Genomic DNA, 12,892 nt, shown 5'->3' with positions numbered 1-12,892 from the left:
ACATCACACCACATTGGCTTTCAATAACGTATCAGATCATATCAGAAAATTCATTTTATGCGTCTTTGCCCAAGTTTTAAGATACCAGAAGATACAAATTTGAATGTTAAAGCTATCACAATAAGAGTGATCAGTTTGAAAATAAAATCTTTATCACATTAATCTGACAGTTTTTTAAAAACAAAATATTTAAACAGCTAAAAAAAAGTATTAAAAAAAGAAGACTTGGTAGTTCAGTCATGATTTCAGTGCAATCAGTGTTATTGATGTTAAACACACACACACAATCACACACACACATGCACAAACACACACACATTTCATCTAATATCACTTACACAAACACACACACATTTCATCTAATATTACTTAAAGTGGAAAGATTTAACATTGAAGACAATAACTAGTACTACTACTGCTATTACACACACATGTATACACACACACACACACACACACACACATATGTACACACACACACACACACACACACATACACACACAATGTTGATTTTTATTTTGTTGACAGAACAACCCATCGGTCAAACTATCCAAGGCTCTGTCGTGGTTACTGAGACATGGAGCAGAGAAAGAAGGTTTCAAATTCCTTCCAGGTAAGTTTTTCTTTTCTTTTTCTCTTTCTCAGTTTGTCACTGTCTGTTTCTCAGTTTCAGGTTTTCATGTCTGCCATAATAGATCTTTCTTTCTCATGTCTGTTTATTGATGTCTGCCTATATTTACCACTACTTTGGTGCCAGAGGTGCTGTTGGTTGTTTAAAATTATTTCTTTGATGAAAACAAAACTATCAACATTCACATGCACACACACACATACAAAGACACTCTTAAGTTTGCCTGTCTCTTGCATACATACTCATGCACACACACACACACACACACACACACACACACACACACACACACACACACACACACACACACACACACACAAACTCTCTTTCTGTGATATACAGTACACTCACACACCTACACAGCCCCACACCTCACTACTTTCTTCACACACTGTAAATGATTCATCTAGAAACTCTCATTTCCTGTAGACTGAGGTGTTGATAAATGCAACACATGAAATACAATTTTAATTACACATACTTAACCGTGACCCAACTAGTGCAGACTCCGGCAGGGGTCTGACATTCCTGTCCTGTGCAAACTATCCGCCCATGCGGAGAAAACGTCATTTTTAATAACATGATTCATGCACAAGCCCTCATTTCCAATAGATTGAGGTATGAATAAATGCAGCATATGAAATACAATTTAACACAAAGAAAACATGGTTGTTGTTTTTTTTCAGTGACATATGGTTCATATACAAGCCCTCAATTCCAACAGGAATACATATATGTATGATGTTTTATTTTCAGGGGGTTTCCTGTATGTGGACAGCATTCTGCAGAAGCCACAGTTCAAGAGCTACACAATGGACGAAGTGAAGGCGGTGGTAGCCAGCAATGAAAAGCAACGCTTCCATTTAGAGACAGATGAGGAAACTGGGCGACTGAAAATCCGTGCCAACCAGGGACATACGTTGGAGGTACTCCCGGGAGACATGCGCATTCACACACACAACACACACATGCTTACGCATACACACACACACACACACACACACAAACACACACACACACAAACACACACACACACACACACACACACACACACACACACACACACTCACACTCACACATTCACTCTCACAGTTGTCAAATGTCTCTTACAAATGTGGATATACATAATCTGATTATTTTTTTTTAAGTCATTTTTTCCTCAAGCTTAATCACAAAATGATACCATTGGCTAAAATGTCATATTCTTCTCCTATCACCATCTTCTGTGTTGGTAGTCATAAGCTGTCCACTGTGCTTTTATATATTTGTATTTGTATTTTGTATTTCTTTTTATCACAACAGATTTCTCTGTGTGATATTCGGGCTGCTCTCCTCAGGGAGAGTGTGTTGCTACGCGTTACTGCACCACCCTTTCTTTTCTTTTCGAATTTTTTTTTCCTGCGTGCAGATTTTTATTTGTTTTTCCTATCGAAGTGGATTTTTCTACAGAATTTTGCCAGGAACAACCCTTTTGTTGCCGTGGGTTCTTTTACATGCGCTAAGTGCATGCTAGCACACGGGACCTTGGTTTATCGTATCATCTGAATGACTGTATATTATGTTATGTTATTTATTATTTATATGTATTCTTTATTATTAATGGTGTTGTTGTTCCAGATTTAACTTTGTAATTTTTTTGTCATCATAGTTATTTCTCATTTCATGGAAATTGGAATTTATTAATTTTTCATACTTTTTTCTTTGCATCATTCTGTTGTCATTTACTCAGTTAGCTCTGTTTTTATTTTTCAGAATTCTATTTTTTGTCTACAACTCAATGAATAAACAGTAAAGATTATATATATATATTGACCACACATACAAAAGAATCACACACACATATCCTCCAGATAGACAAACACTCACAGACACAGACACACACAGAGACACACTCCCCACATATACAAGCACTTACAGACACAGACACACACACACACACACACACACATACACACACAGGCACACTCACCACATATACAAACACTAACAGACACACACACACACACACACACACACACACACACACACACACACACACACACACACTCTCTCTCTCTCTCTCTCTCACCATACATACAAACACTTACAGACACAGACACACACAACACACAGACACACGTAAAAACACTCACCACATATGCAAACACAGACACACAGAGACACACTCCCCACATATACAAGCACTTACAGACACACACACACACAGACACATACACACACAGGCACACTCACCACATATACAAACACTAACAGACACAGACACACACACACACACACACACACACACACTCTCTCTCTCTCTCTCTCTCTCACCATACATACAAACACTTACAGACACAGACACACACAACACACAACCACACGCATAAACACACTCACCACATATGCAAACACAGACACACACAGACACACAGACACACACTGGGACACGTTCACCACATATGCAAACACTAACAGACACACACACACACACACACACACACACACACACACACACACACACACACACACACACACACACACACACACACACACACACACACACACACTCACCACATATACAAACACTAACAGACACACAGAGACACAGACACACACTGGGACACACTCACCACATATGCTAACACTTATAGACACAGACACAGACACACACTGGGACACACTCACCACATATGCTAACACTTATAGACACAGACACACACAGATACACACACTCACCACATATACAAACACTCATAGAGACCCACACACACACTCACACAGACACACACACACACACGCACGCACGCACACACACTCACCACATATACAAATATTCACAGACACACACACACACACACACACACACACACACACACACATCTCTATCCCCCTGCCCCCCACTCCAACCCTCCCATGGTGTCCAGGTGACAGACCTGGCCCTACAGCCCCTCACCAGTGCTGACCAGATCCCTGTGGTGGTGCATGGCACCTACTTCAGGTGCTGGGAATCCATCCGACGCCAGGTCAGTGTTCAGAGATGCCACCAACTGTTACGATTTTGTGGTATTTTTTTATTTTGTTATGCTCAATCGCAGTTTGTTCTGATACTCTGTTGTATTTGTGGTGTTGTTGTTTTTTTCACCCCAGATATTTTTTTCTACTTTTTACTTTTTCATTTCTGAGAAAGAGAGGGAGAGGGTGTGTGTTTTTCTTTCTTTTGTTTCCTCTTCAAATGTTTGTGGAAAAAATACAGAGAAAAAGACCCCCTCTCCCATCCTGCTGACAGCCTGGTCTGTGTGTATATTCTAAGTGGATGTCCTCACCAGGTAGTAAATCAGCAGAAGACAACCGAGACAGGTGTTGACATGAACACGTGTTGACAAAGACAGATTCAAAAGTTTTGACAGGTGTCACAGGCGTTGAAAAAAGACAGGTGTTGACGTGAACAGGTGTTGACAGACAGGTGTCGTAGTTGTTGACAAAGACAGGTGTTGACAAAGACATGTGTCACAGGCGTTGACAAAGACAAGTGTCACAGGTGTTGGCAGAGACAGGTATCATGTGCTGACATAGATGTCACATGTGTGCTGACCTAGGTGTTTCATTTGTTGACTTGGACATATGTCACAGGTGTTGATGAAGACAGATGTTACAGATGTTGACATAGGTGTCAGAGATATTGACACTGACATGTGTTATAGCTGTTTACAAAGACAGGTGTTGATACAGATAGGTGTCATATGTGTTGATGTAGGTAGATGTCACACATGTTGTCATATACAGGTGTTGACACTGGCAGGTGTCACAGTTCTTGACACGGACAGGTGTTGGACACTGACAGGTGTTGACATAGGTGTCACAGGTGTTGACACAGACAGATGTCACAGATGTTGACATAGTTGTCACTGGTGTTGACACATGTCACTTGTCATGACATGAGTGTCACAAGTGGTGACACTGAAAGGTGTCATAGCTGTCACAGACAGGTGTTGATACGAACAGGTGTCTTAAATTTTAACACTGACAAGAATTGATATAGACAGGGGTCATGGCCGTTTTCATTGATAAGTGTTTGACATAGACAGGTGTCACATATATGGACATAGACAAGTGTCACAGGTGTTGACACAGACAGGTGTCACATGCGTTGACACAGACAGGTGTCACAGGTTTTGACACAGGTATCACAGATTTTGACATGGACAGGTGTCAAGGTGTTGACACAGGCGTTGACACAGACAGGTGTCGCAGGTGTTGACACAGACAGGTGTCACAGGTGTTGACACAGACACAGGTGTCACCGCTATCGAATGGTGTTGACAGGGTCTGAGGAGGATGGCGAGGAACCACGTCCACTTTGCTGCAGGGGAGCCAGGTCAGGCCGGAGTCATCAGTGGTGAGTGACACAGCACGCACCCCCTCTGACAGCCACAGTAAAGTTGATTGATATGGATACCCATATAGCGCCTGTTCTCGGTTGGAGACCCAGCACTGTGCGCTTTAAAACTCCGGGTCATTTGCACAACAGGCTGCCTGCCTAGGTAGAGTTGACTGATGGCTGCCATTGGGCGCTCATCATTCGTTTCCTGTGTCATTCAATCGGATTTCAGGCACGCATACACACTGAGACAGACATGTAACATTTTATGTGTATGACTGCTTTGCTTATTTACACTGTCATGTAGGCAGCCATACTCCGTTTTTGGGATTGTGCATGTTGGGTATGTTCTTGTTTCCCATAATCCACCAAACGCTGACATGGATTACAGGATCTTTAACGTGCATATATTTGATCTTCTACATGTGTATACACATGAAGGGGGTTCATGCACTAGCAGGTCTGCACATATCTTGACCTGGGAGATCAGTAAAATCTCCACCATTTGCCCACCAGGTGCTGTTACTGAGATTCGAATCGGGGACCCTCAGATTGAAAGTCCAATGCTTTAACTGCTCAGCTATTGTACCTGTCAAAAGACTTCTCTTCAGTTTCTCAAGAATGTATCACATTGTTCAGAAAAATCCATATCATACGCTACACCACATCTGCAAAGCAGATGCCTAACCAGCAGTGTAACCCAACACACTTAGCCAGGCCTTGAGGGAGAAAAAAAAGTAAAAGAAAAAAAGAGATGCATAAACAAATAGATAAATCATGAAATTAATAAATGAATAGGTTAGAATAAATAAGTAAATAAATCTAAAACTGAAATAAAATGAAATAAAGATAAGTAAGCAAATAGAGATAAAGAAATAAAATGAAATGTAAAAAAACAAAACAAAAAAACAACAACCAAACAAACAAAAACAGACAGATGAAGTGTTTTCCTCACAGAGAGAGAGAGGGAGAGAGAGAGAGAGTTCAGTGGGTTTTTTTGTTGTTGTAAATACGGAAATAAAGAGCTCTAAAGACAAACAGAACTTTTCATAAACTTCCTTTTAACAGTGAACAATGAGTAAAGGTAAACGATTCATTTGTTGAACAAGTTTGGATTAAAATCAGGAGTGGTATATTTCAGTTGTGGGACAAACTTGTGTTGAAATGACCAACTTGTGTTGAATGTATTGGGTTTTGGACAAAACTGGCCAGAAATGAGAGTGGTGGTGTTTTTTTGTTGTTGTTACAGGTATGCGAGGATCGTGTGATGTTATCATCTATCTGGATTTGGAAAAGGCAATAGCAGGTATGGAAAAGCTATGCATGTGCACAAATTAATCATCATGTCATGAAAGGGTATTGATTTAGCATCCTATGACATATGAATAAGAAATGAAGATATATGATGTTTTCTTTAGGTTCAGAGTATATGAAAATGGTGATTGTTGTATCCTGTAGTTTATTTGTGCAATAACCAACATTTTTGATGTCTTGCTTGTGATTGGATATGTGTGAGTGTATGCGTATGTGTGCATGCGTGTGTGTGTATGTGCGTATGTGTGCATGTTTGTGTGCATATGTGTGTGTATGTGTCCATGTGTGTGTGCATGTGAGTGTGTGTGTGTGTGTTCACACATGGATAAATGGGAAAAAGAAAGTAGATACTTTTGTGTTTGTGTGTGAGTGTGTGTGTGTGTGTGTGTGTGTGTGCCTGTGTCTGTGTGTGCACACACACATACTTGCAGCATTTACCACTTTGTTTTTGAAAAAAACAAACATGTTTTATTGGATGCTGAAGAAATTTGTTGTAGTTTTAACTTTGAACATTTATAGACTTTTGAGCTGTTGGTGACATGTCTTAATTTGCTATTTTTCTTACCTAAATGTTTTTCTTGTACATGATGAATGATATGTACACAATAAATGAGGAAGGGTGCACAGGTTGTTCCTTAATTCTTTTATTTCACTTTCTTCTCTTTCGGCAAACAGTTTAATGAGCCTGATGAAAATTACCTGTCGTGTTGGAAGGAAGGTGGAAAGAATGTACATTCACTCTTTTATTTCACTTTCTTATCTTTAGACAAACAGTTGAATGAGCCTGATGAAAACTACCTGTTTTGTTTGAAGCAGATAATAAAGTCTTTTTGAATTTGAAGGAACAATAACGTAGACTAACACTTTGCAGCCAGATGCAGTGGCAGAGTTGGTTAGGCATCGCACTTCCGATCCTGTGATCACCAGTGATCAGGGTTCGAGGCCCTGTTTCAGCATGGTGGTGTGTCCTTCGGAAATATTCTTCACTCCGATTTTCCTCGCTCCCCCCCTGTATGTGTGAATGGGTTACCTGATTTTGGTTTTGGAAGGTAAGAACGGTGGAAAGAGAGGATTGGGCCCCACCCTCCTATGCTGAGCCGTAGACACATGGTATATGAATTCACTGCCCTTTTGGCCATGAAAGGTTATTTGACTGTTGACTTTCAGTTCACAGAGCCCTCTGCACCAGAGCATTGTTCTGGCATCAAAATCTGTCTGATTAGAATGGTTTTCAGGTTACTGCGTATGCATAAACCGCGCGAAAAAAAGGAACAAACTTCTACAGTGTATACAGATGTGTGCATGTGTAATGTGAAGGAAAAACAGTATTTTTTCTGCGGTTGTTTTCTGCATCAGTATGGCATGGAAGCCTACCGAAAACTGCCGAGGGTTGAATGGGTTAACGTTGTGCAGGGGGACTGAAGTTTTTCCGTTCAGCCAACAACGTGATACTGTGTGAGGGAAACACCAGGATTGAACGGGTTAATGTTGTGCAGGGGGACTGAAGTTTTTCCGTTCAGCCAACAACGTGATACTGTGTGAGGGAAACGAGGACGGCATCATTTCCACGCAGTACTTCAAGAGGGTGATCAACAGGAAGACAGGTGATATGGACTTTCTGTCATTTCATTTTTTTTTTTTTCTGCTTACCTGTCTGTCTTTAAGTCTTTATGGAGGAAGGTGACAGAATGGTTAAGAGGCTCAGCTGCCAATACAGAGAGTCTGTGAGGGTGTGGGTTCAAATCCCACTCTTGTCCTTTCTCCCAAGTTTGACTGGAAAATATAAACTGAGCGTCTAATCTTTCAGATGAGACGATAAATTGAGGTCCAGTGTTAAGCACGCACTTGGCACATTGAAAAAGAACCCATGGCAATGAGTGTTGACCTCTGGCAAAATTATGTATAAAGAAATCCACTTTGATAGGTACACATATATATAAGTATGCGCTCAAGGCCTGACAAGTGTGTTGAGTTATGCTGCTGTCAGGCATCTGCCTAGCAGATGTGGTGTAGTGTATATGGATTTGTCGGAACACAGTGACACCTTCTTGAGAAACTGGAACTGAAACTTTAACTCTTTCACTGCCGTGTTTTTGCATGAAAAACACTCCCCAGCGCTATATATTTTAAATATGATGCTGTCAGTCACAGGTTTCGGTTCATGTCAAAACAACACAATAGACTTGTTCACTTCAAACTCGGTCAGGGGGCAAAGGTTGGTGATTGTCCTATTGGCAGCGACACTGGCTGCAGCTGTTGAGCTTTGTTACAATGTGAAAAATGGTCTTTATCAACATGACCCCTCGATGTTGACAAGTCACCTGTGGTGGTGCACTGTCTTGTCATAATAATAATAATAATAATAATAATAACAATGGTATTTATATAGCACTGAATCTTGTGCATAGACAAATCAAAGCGCTCTCGCACCAGTCATTCACACGCATGCATAACTCTAAAACTGGAGAAACTGAAGACAAGGAAGAGGCAGGGAACGGAGGCTATTTTGGGAAGAGGTGGGTTTTAAGGCCAGACTTGAAAGAGCTGAGTGTGGAGACTTGACGAAGTTAAAGAGGAAGTTCATTCCAATTGCAAGGTCCAGAGACAGAGAAAGAATGGCGGCCAACAGTCGAGAGTTTGAATCTGGGTATGCATAAGCAGAGTGGATCCGAATCATAGTGAGCGAGATGGAGTGTAGAGGTGAAGGCAGCCACAGAGATAGGAAGGGGCTGATTTGTGAATACATTTATAACATAGAGTGCTGATCTTGTACTTTATTCTGCGTGAGACAGGGAGCCAGTGGAGATGTTGCAAAAGAGGAGTGATCTTTTCTTTCTGAGGACAAGTCGGGCAGCACAGTTTTGTATGTGCTGAAGGGACTGAATGGATGAAGCAGGCAAACCAGACAATAGAGAGTTACAGTAGTCAAGGCGAGAGAGAACGAGAGAAACGACAAGTCTAGATGTTGTGTCAATGGACAGATATTTCCGGATGGAACTGATGCGCTGCAATTGTCAGCTAAAGTCGCATATGGTGGTGAAAGAGTTAATTGTCAGTTTGTGATATGTATGCATGACGAGAGCATTGGCTTTATGTGTTGGTCAGTTGTCTGCTCCTTTAGATTAAAAAAGAATTTTAAGCATGGTGTGGTGTTGTGTAAATGGATCAGTCTGCATGCTTTGACACCTTGAGTTCTGTAATTGACCATCTACGTGTCTTTTTTGTTACTGTATTTATTGTAATTGCATTTTTCTTTTCTTTCTTTTTTCCATTTCATGTTAATGTTTTACACAAGCTTCAGATAGGCTCTCACGGCCTGATCAGTGCGTTGGATTTTGGATCAGTTAGGCATCTGCTCTTTTTTTTTCTTTTCTTTTTTCCCCAACAGCAGATACATGTTGTGGTGTAAAAGGATCTGTCCACATACTTTGCCACCTCGTTGAAACAGATGCTGTTAACAGCAGTGTTTTGTCGTCACCAGGTGTATTTTGTTGTCACCAGGTGTATTGTATTTTGTTGTCGTCCCCAGGTGTGTTTTGTTGTCATCACCAGGTGTATTTTGATGTCACCAGGTGTATTTTGTTGTTGTCACCATGTCACCAGGTGTATTTTGTTGTTGTCACCAGGTGTGTTTTGTTGTTGTCACCAGGTGTGTTTTGTTGTTTTCATCAGGTGTGTTTTGATGTCACCAGATGTATTTCAATGTCACCAGGTGTGTTTTGTTGTTTTCATCAGGTGTGTTTTGATGTCACCAGGTGTATTTCAATGTCACCAGGTGTGTTTTGTTGTTGTCACCAGGTGTGTTTTGTTGTCATCAGGTGTGTTGTATTTTGTTGTCACCAGGTGTATTGTATTTTGTTGTTGTCGCCAGGTGTGTTGTATTTTGTTGTCACCAGGTGTATTGTATTTTGTTGTCATCACCGGTTGTATTTTGTTGTCACCAGGTGTGTTTTGTTGTTGTCACCATGTGTACTTTGTTGTCATCAGGTGTATTTTGTTGTCACCAGGTGTATTGTATTTTTGTTGTTGTCGCCAGGTGTGTTGTATTTTGTTGTCACCAGGTGTATTGTATTTTGTTGTCATCACCGGTTGTATTTTGTTGTCACCAGGTGTGTTTTGTTGTTGTCACCATGTGTACTTTGTTGTCATCAGGTGTATTTTGTTGTCACCAGGTGTATTTTGATGTCACCAGGTGTTTTGTTGTTGTCATCAGGTGTGTTTTGTTGTCACCAGGTGTATTTTGTTGTCACCAGGTGTATTTTGATGTCACCAGGTGTTTTGTTGTTGTCATCAGGTGTGTTTTGTTGTCACCAGATGTATTTTGTTGTCACCAGGTGTATTTTGTTGTCACCAGGTGTATTTTGATGTCACCAGGTGTTTTGTTGTTGTCATCAGGTGTGTTTTGTTGTCACCAGATGTATTTTGTTGTCACCAGGTGTGTTTTGTTGTCACCAGGTGTATTTTGATGTCACCAGATGTGTTTTGTTGTTGTCACCAGGTGTATTTTGATGTCATTAGATGTATTTTGTTGTTGTCACCAGGTGTGTTTTGATGTCACCAGGTGTATTTTGATGTCACCAGATGTGTTTTGTTGTTGTCACCAGGTGTATTTTGATGTCATGTGTTTTGTTGTTGTCACCAGGTGTATTTGGATGTCACCAGGTGTATTTGGATGTCACCAGATGTGTTTTGTTGTTGTCACCAGGTGTATTTGGATGTCACCAGATGTGTTTTGTTGTTGTCACCAGGTGTATTTTGATGTCACCAGATGTGTTTTGTTGTCACCAGGTGTATTTGGATGTCACCAGATGTGTTTTGTTGTTGTCACCAGGTGTGTTGAGGTATGTTTTGTTGTCACCAGGTGCAGAGCTTGACCTGGCCCACCCAGTGAGCGACACCCGCGCTAACGAGGAGCCAGGTGGTGCCGTTCCCAAGAAAGGTATTCCATTGCTGGTCCCAGAGTCTGCTGACGACATTGCCCATGAAGTGGACCAGCAGAGGAAACAACGCAGTAAAAGAACACTGGTTCCACGCCACTGATGGCACAGAGTAATCTCTCTTGGCTCTGTAGATTCTGCTGAACTGTGATACTTTGGGGTGCATTTATGTTGTTGTTGTTGTTCATTTGGGGTACATTTCTGTTGTTAGTTGTTCTGTTTCCTTCTGAGTTTATCCAGAGGATGTGAAGGCTACAGCAGCAGAAGGTGCACAAGCAGTACTTGTGGTTTGTTGATGTTATTTGAAGCAGTACTGGTATCTTTGTCCATCACAATTTGAAACTGTGTCCTGTACAATGATGTATGTGTGTGTATATGCTTGTGTGTGTATGTGTGTGTGTGTGTGTGTGTGAGAGAGCAAGTGAGTTGGATGAGTTGTGTCATGATGTTTGTTTGAGGTTGTGTAAATTGATGTATTTTATTATTTCCTTCCTGCCTGTTTGAAGTTTATGTAAATTGATTTTTTTTTTCATGATTTCATTCTTTATGGTTTTTTAGTTTTTGTCCATGTAAAGCGCTTTGAACTCTAAGAAGAGAAAAAATGCTGAATAAGTTTTCACTGTTATTTATAATAATAGTAATATTATTAATATTATGCTTTTACAGCATGACAAAGGTTTGCAGCAATGGGTCCAATGTTTGCCTGTCTTATAAAGTACCCCCACGCCCCCATGCCCCTCCCTATCAGAGATTCTGCGAAAACAATGGATACAACGATTTTTTACGATTATTTGTGATGTTGAAATATTTTTTGGTCTTTATTCACATACTGGAAACCTTTCGTAAAATTGTTACATCGTAATATTAACAAACCATAAAGACTGGCTGTACTCCTTGTGTTTTAGCCTTGATATTTCTGGTAATAGTGATTGTATTTATCTAGACAATTCAGTGACGTGTTTTATGTCAAGTCCGGTGTCAAAAGTCAATTTTACTTGACATTTTTTTAAACATTTGAGATCGTTGTGAGCTGACATTAAAACAACATGTCTTTTTCATTTAAAAAAAAAAAGAAATATGATGACATTTGCCACCAGCACTGGAACTGCAGAATACAAACCTGGGTGTGGCTTGTATGGGAGACTTAAGAGCAGTGTTGGATTGATGCTAATGAAATAGTGAAGATGATGGGGTTACAGAAAACAGAACCCCCCCTTACCGCCCCCCCCCCCCCCCACACACACCCCTCCCCACCCCTGCTACACACACCAACAAAACATAAAAACAATAACAAAATATGACAATTTCATTTTTGCTTTAACAAAACTGCAGCTGTTGGAAAGGCAGGAAGTAAGAGAGAGGCTTATATTTTATAACTTCTTTGTTTTGGTTATTTCTGTATTCACAAATGTGACGCAAGTGATACAAGGAGGCCAGGCTGAGTCATACATCGGGTTGTGAGTTTAGATACATGCATGTATAACCCCCCCCCAAAAAAAGACGATTTTTTGAAACTTTCGTTTGACTCTTTTATGCATGTTTGAAAGTTTGGCATGCGCATTTGATTCATGTGATACTATCCTGTATTTTTGAAGTTTTTATTACTTTTGACATTGTTGTGCATGTTTGAAAGCTGGGCACACACTTCT

The 12,892-nt window shown here is 40.5% G+C and overlaps 1 protein-coding gene across 1 annotated transcript in view; it reads left to right on the top strand.

The window, feature by feature from the left end:
* Positions 1 to 12,761, top strand: part of LOC143281178 (tRNA 2'-phosphotransferase 1-like) — a 13,456-nt gene extending 695 nt beyond the window's left edge. The window contains exons 2-8 of the mRNA XM_076586214.1: positions 530 to 614; positions 1,389 to 1,558; positions 3,539 to 3,637; positions 4,938 to 5,010; positions 6,242 to 6,298; positions 7,803 to 7,910; positions 11,168 to 12,761. Coding sequence (XP_076442329.1) covers positions 530 to 614; positions 1,389 to 1,558; positions 3,539 to 3,637; positions 4,938 to 5,010; positions 6,242 to 6,298; positions 7,803 to 7,910; positions 11,168 to 11,346 — 771 coding nt within the window. The 3' untranslated portion in view covers positions 11,347 to 12,761. The remainder of the gene's footprint in view (positions 1 to 529; positions 615 to 1,388; positions 1,559 to 3,538; positions 3,638 to 4,937; positions 5,011 to 6,241; positions 6,299 to 7,802; positions 7,911 to 11,167) is intronic.
* The last annotated feature ends 131 nt before the right edge of the window (positions 12,762 to 12,892 follow it).

This window comes from Babylonia areolata, chromosome 4, assembly GCF_041734735.1.
Source record: "Babylonia areolata isolate BAREFJ2019XMU chromosome 4, ASM4173473v1, whole genome shotgun sequence".
NCBI lineage: Eukaryota > Metazoa > Mollusca > Gastropoda > Neogastropoda > Buccinidae > Babylonia > Babylonia areolata.
Note: the sequence above shows the minus strand (reverse complement) of the source record. Positions and strands in the feature narration are given on the sequence as shown.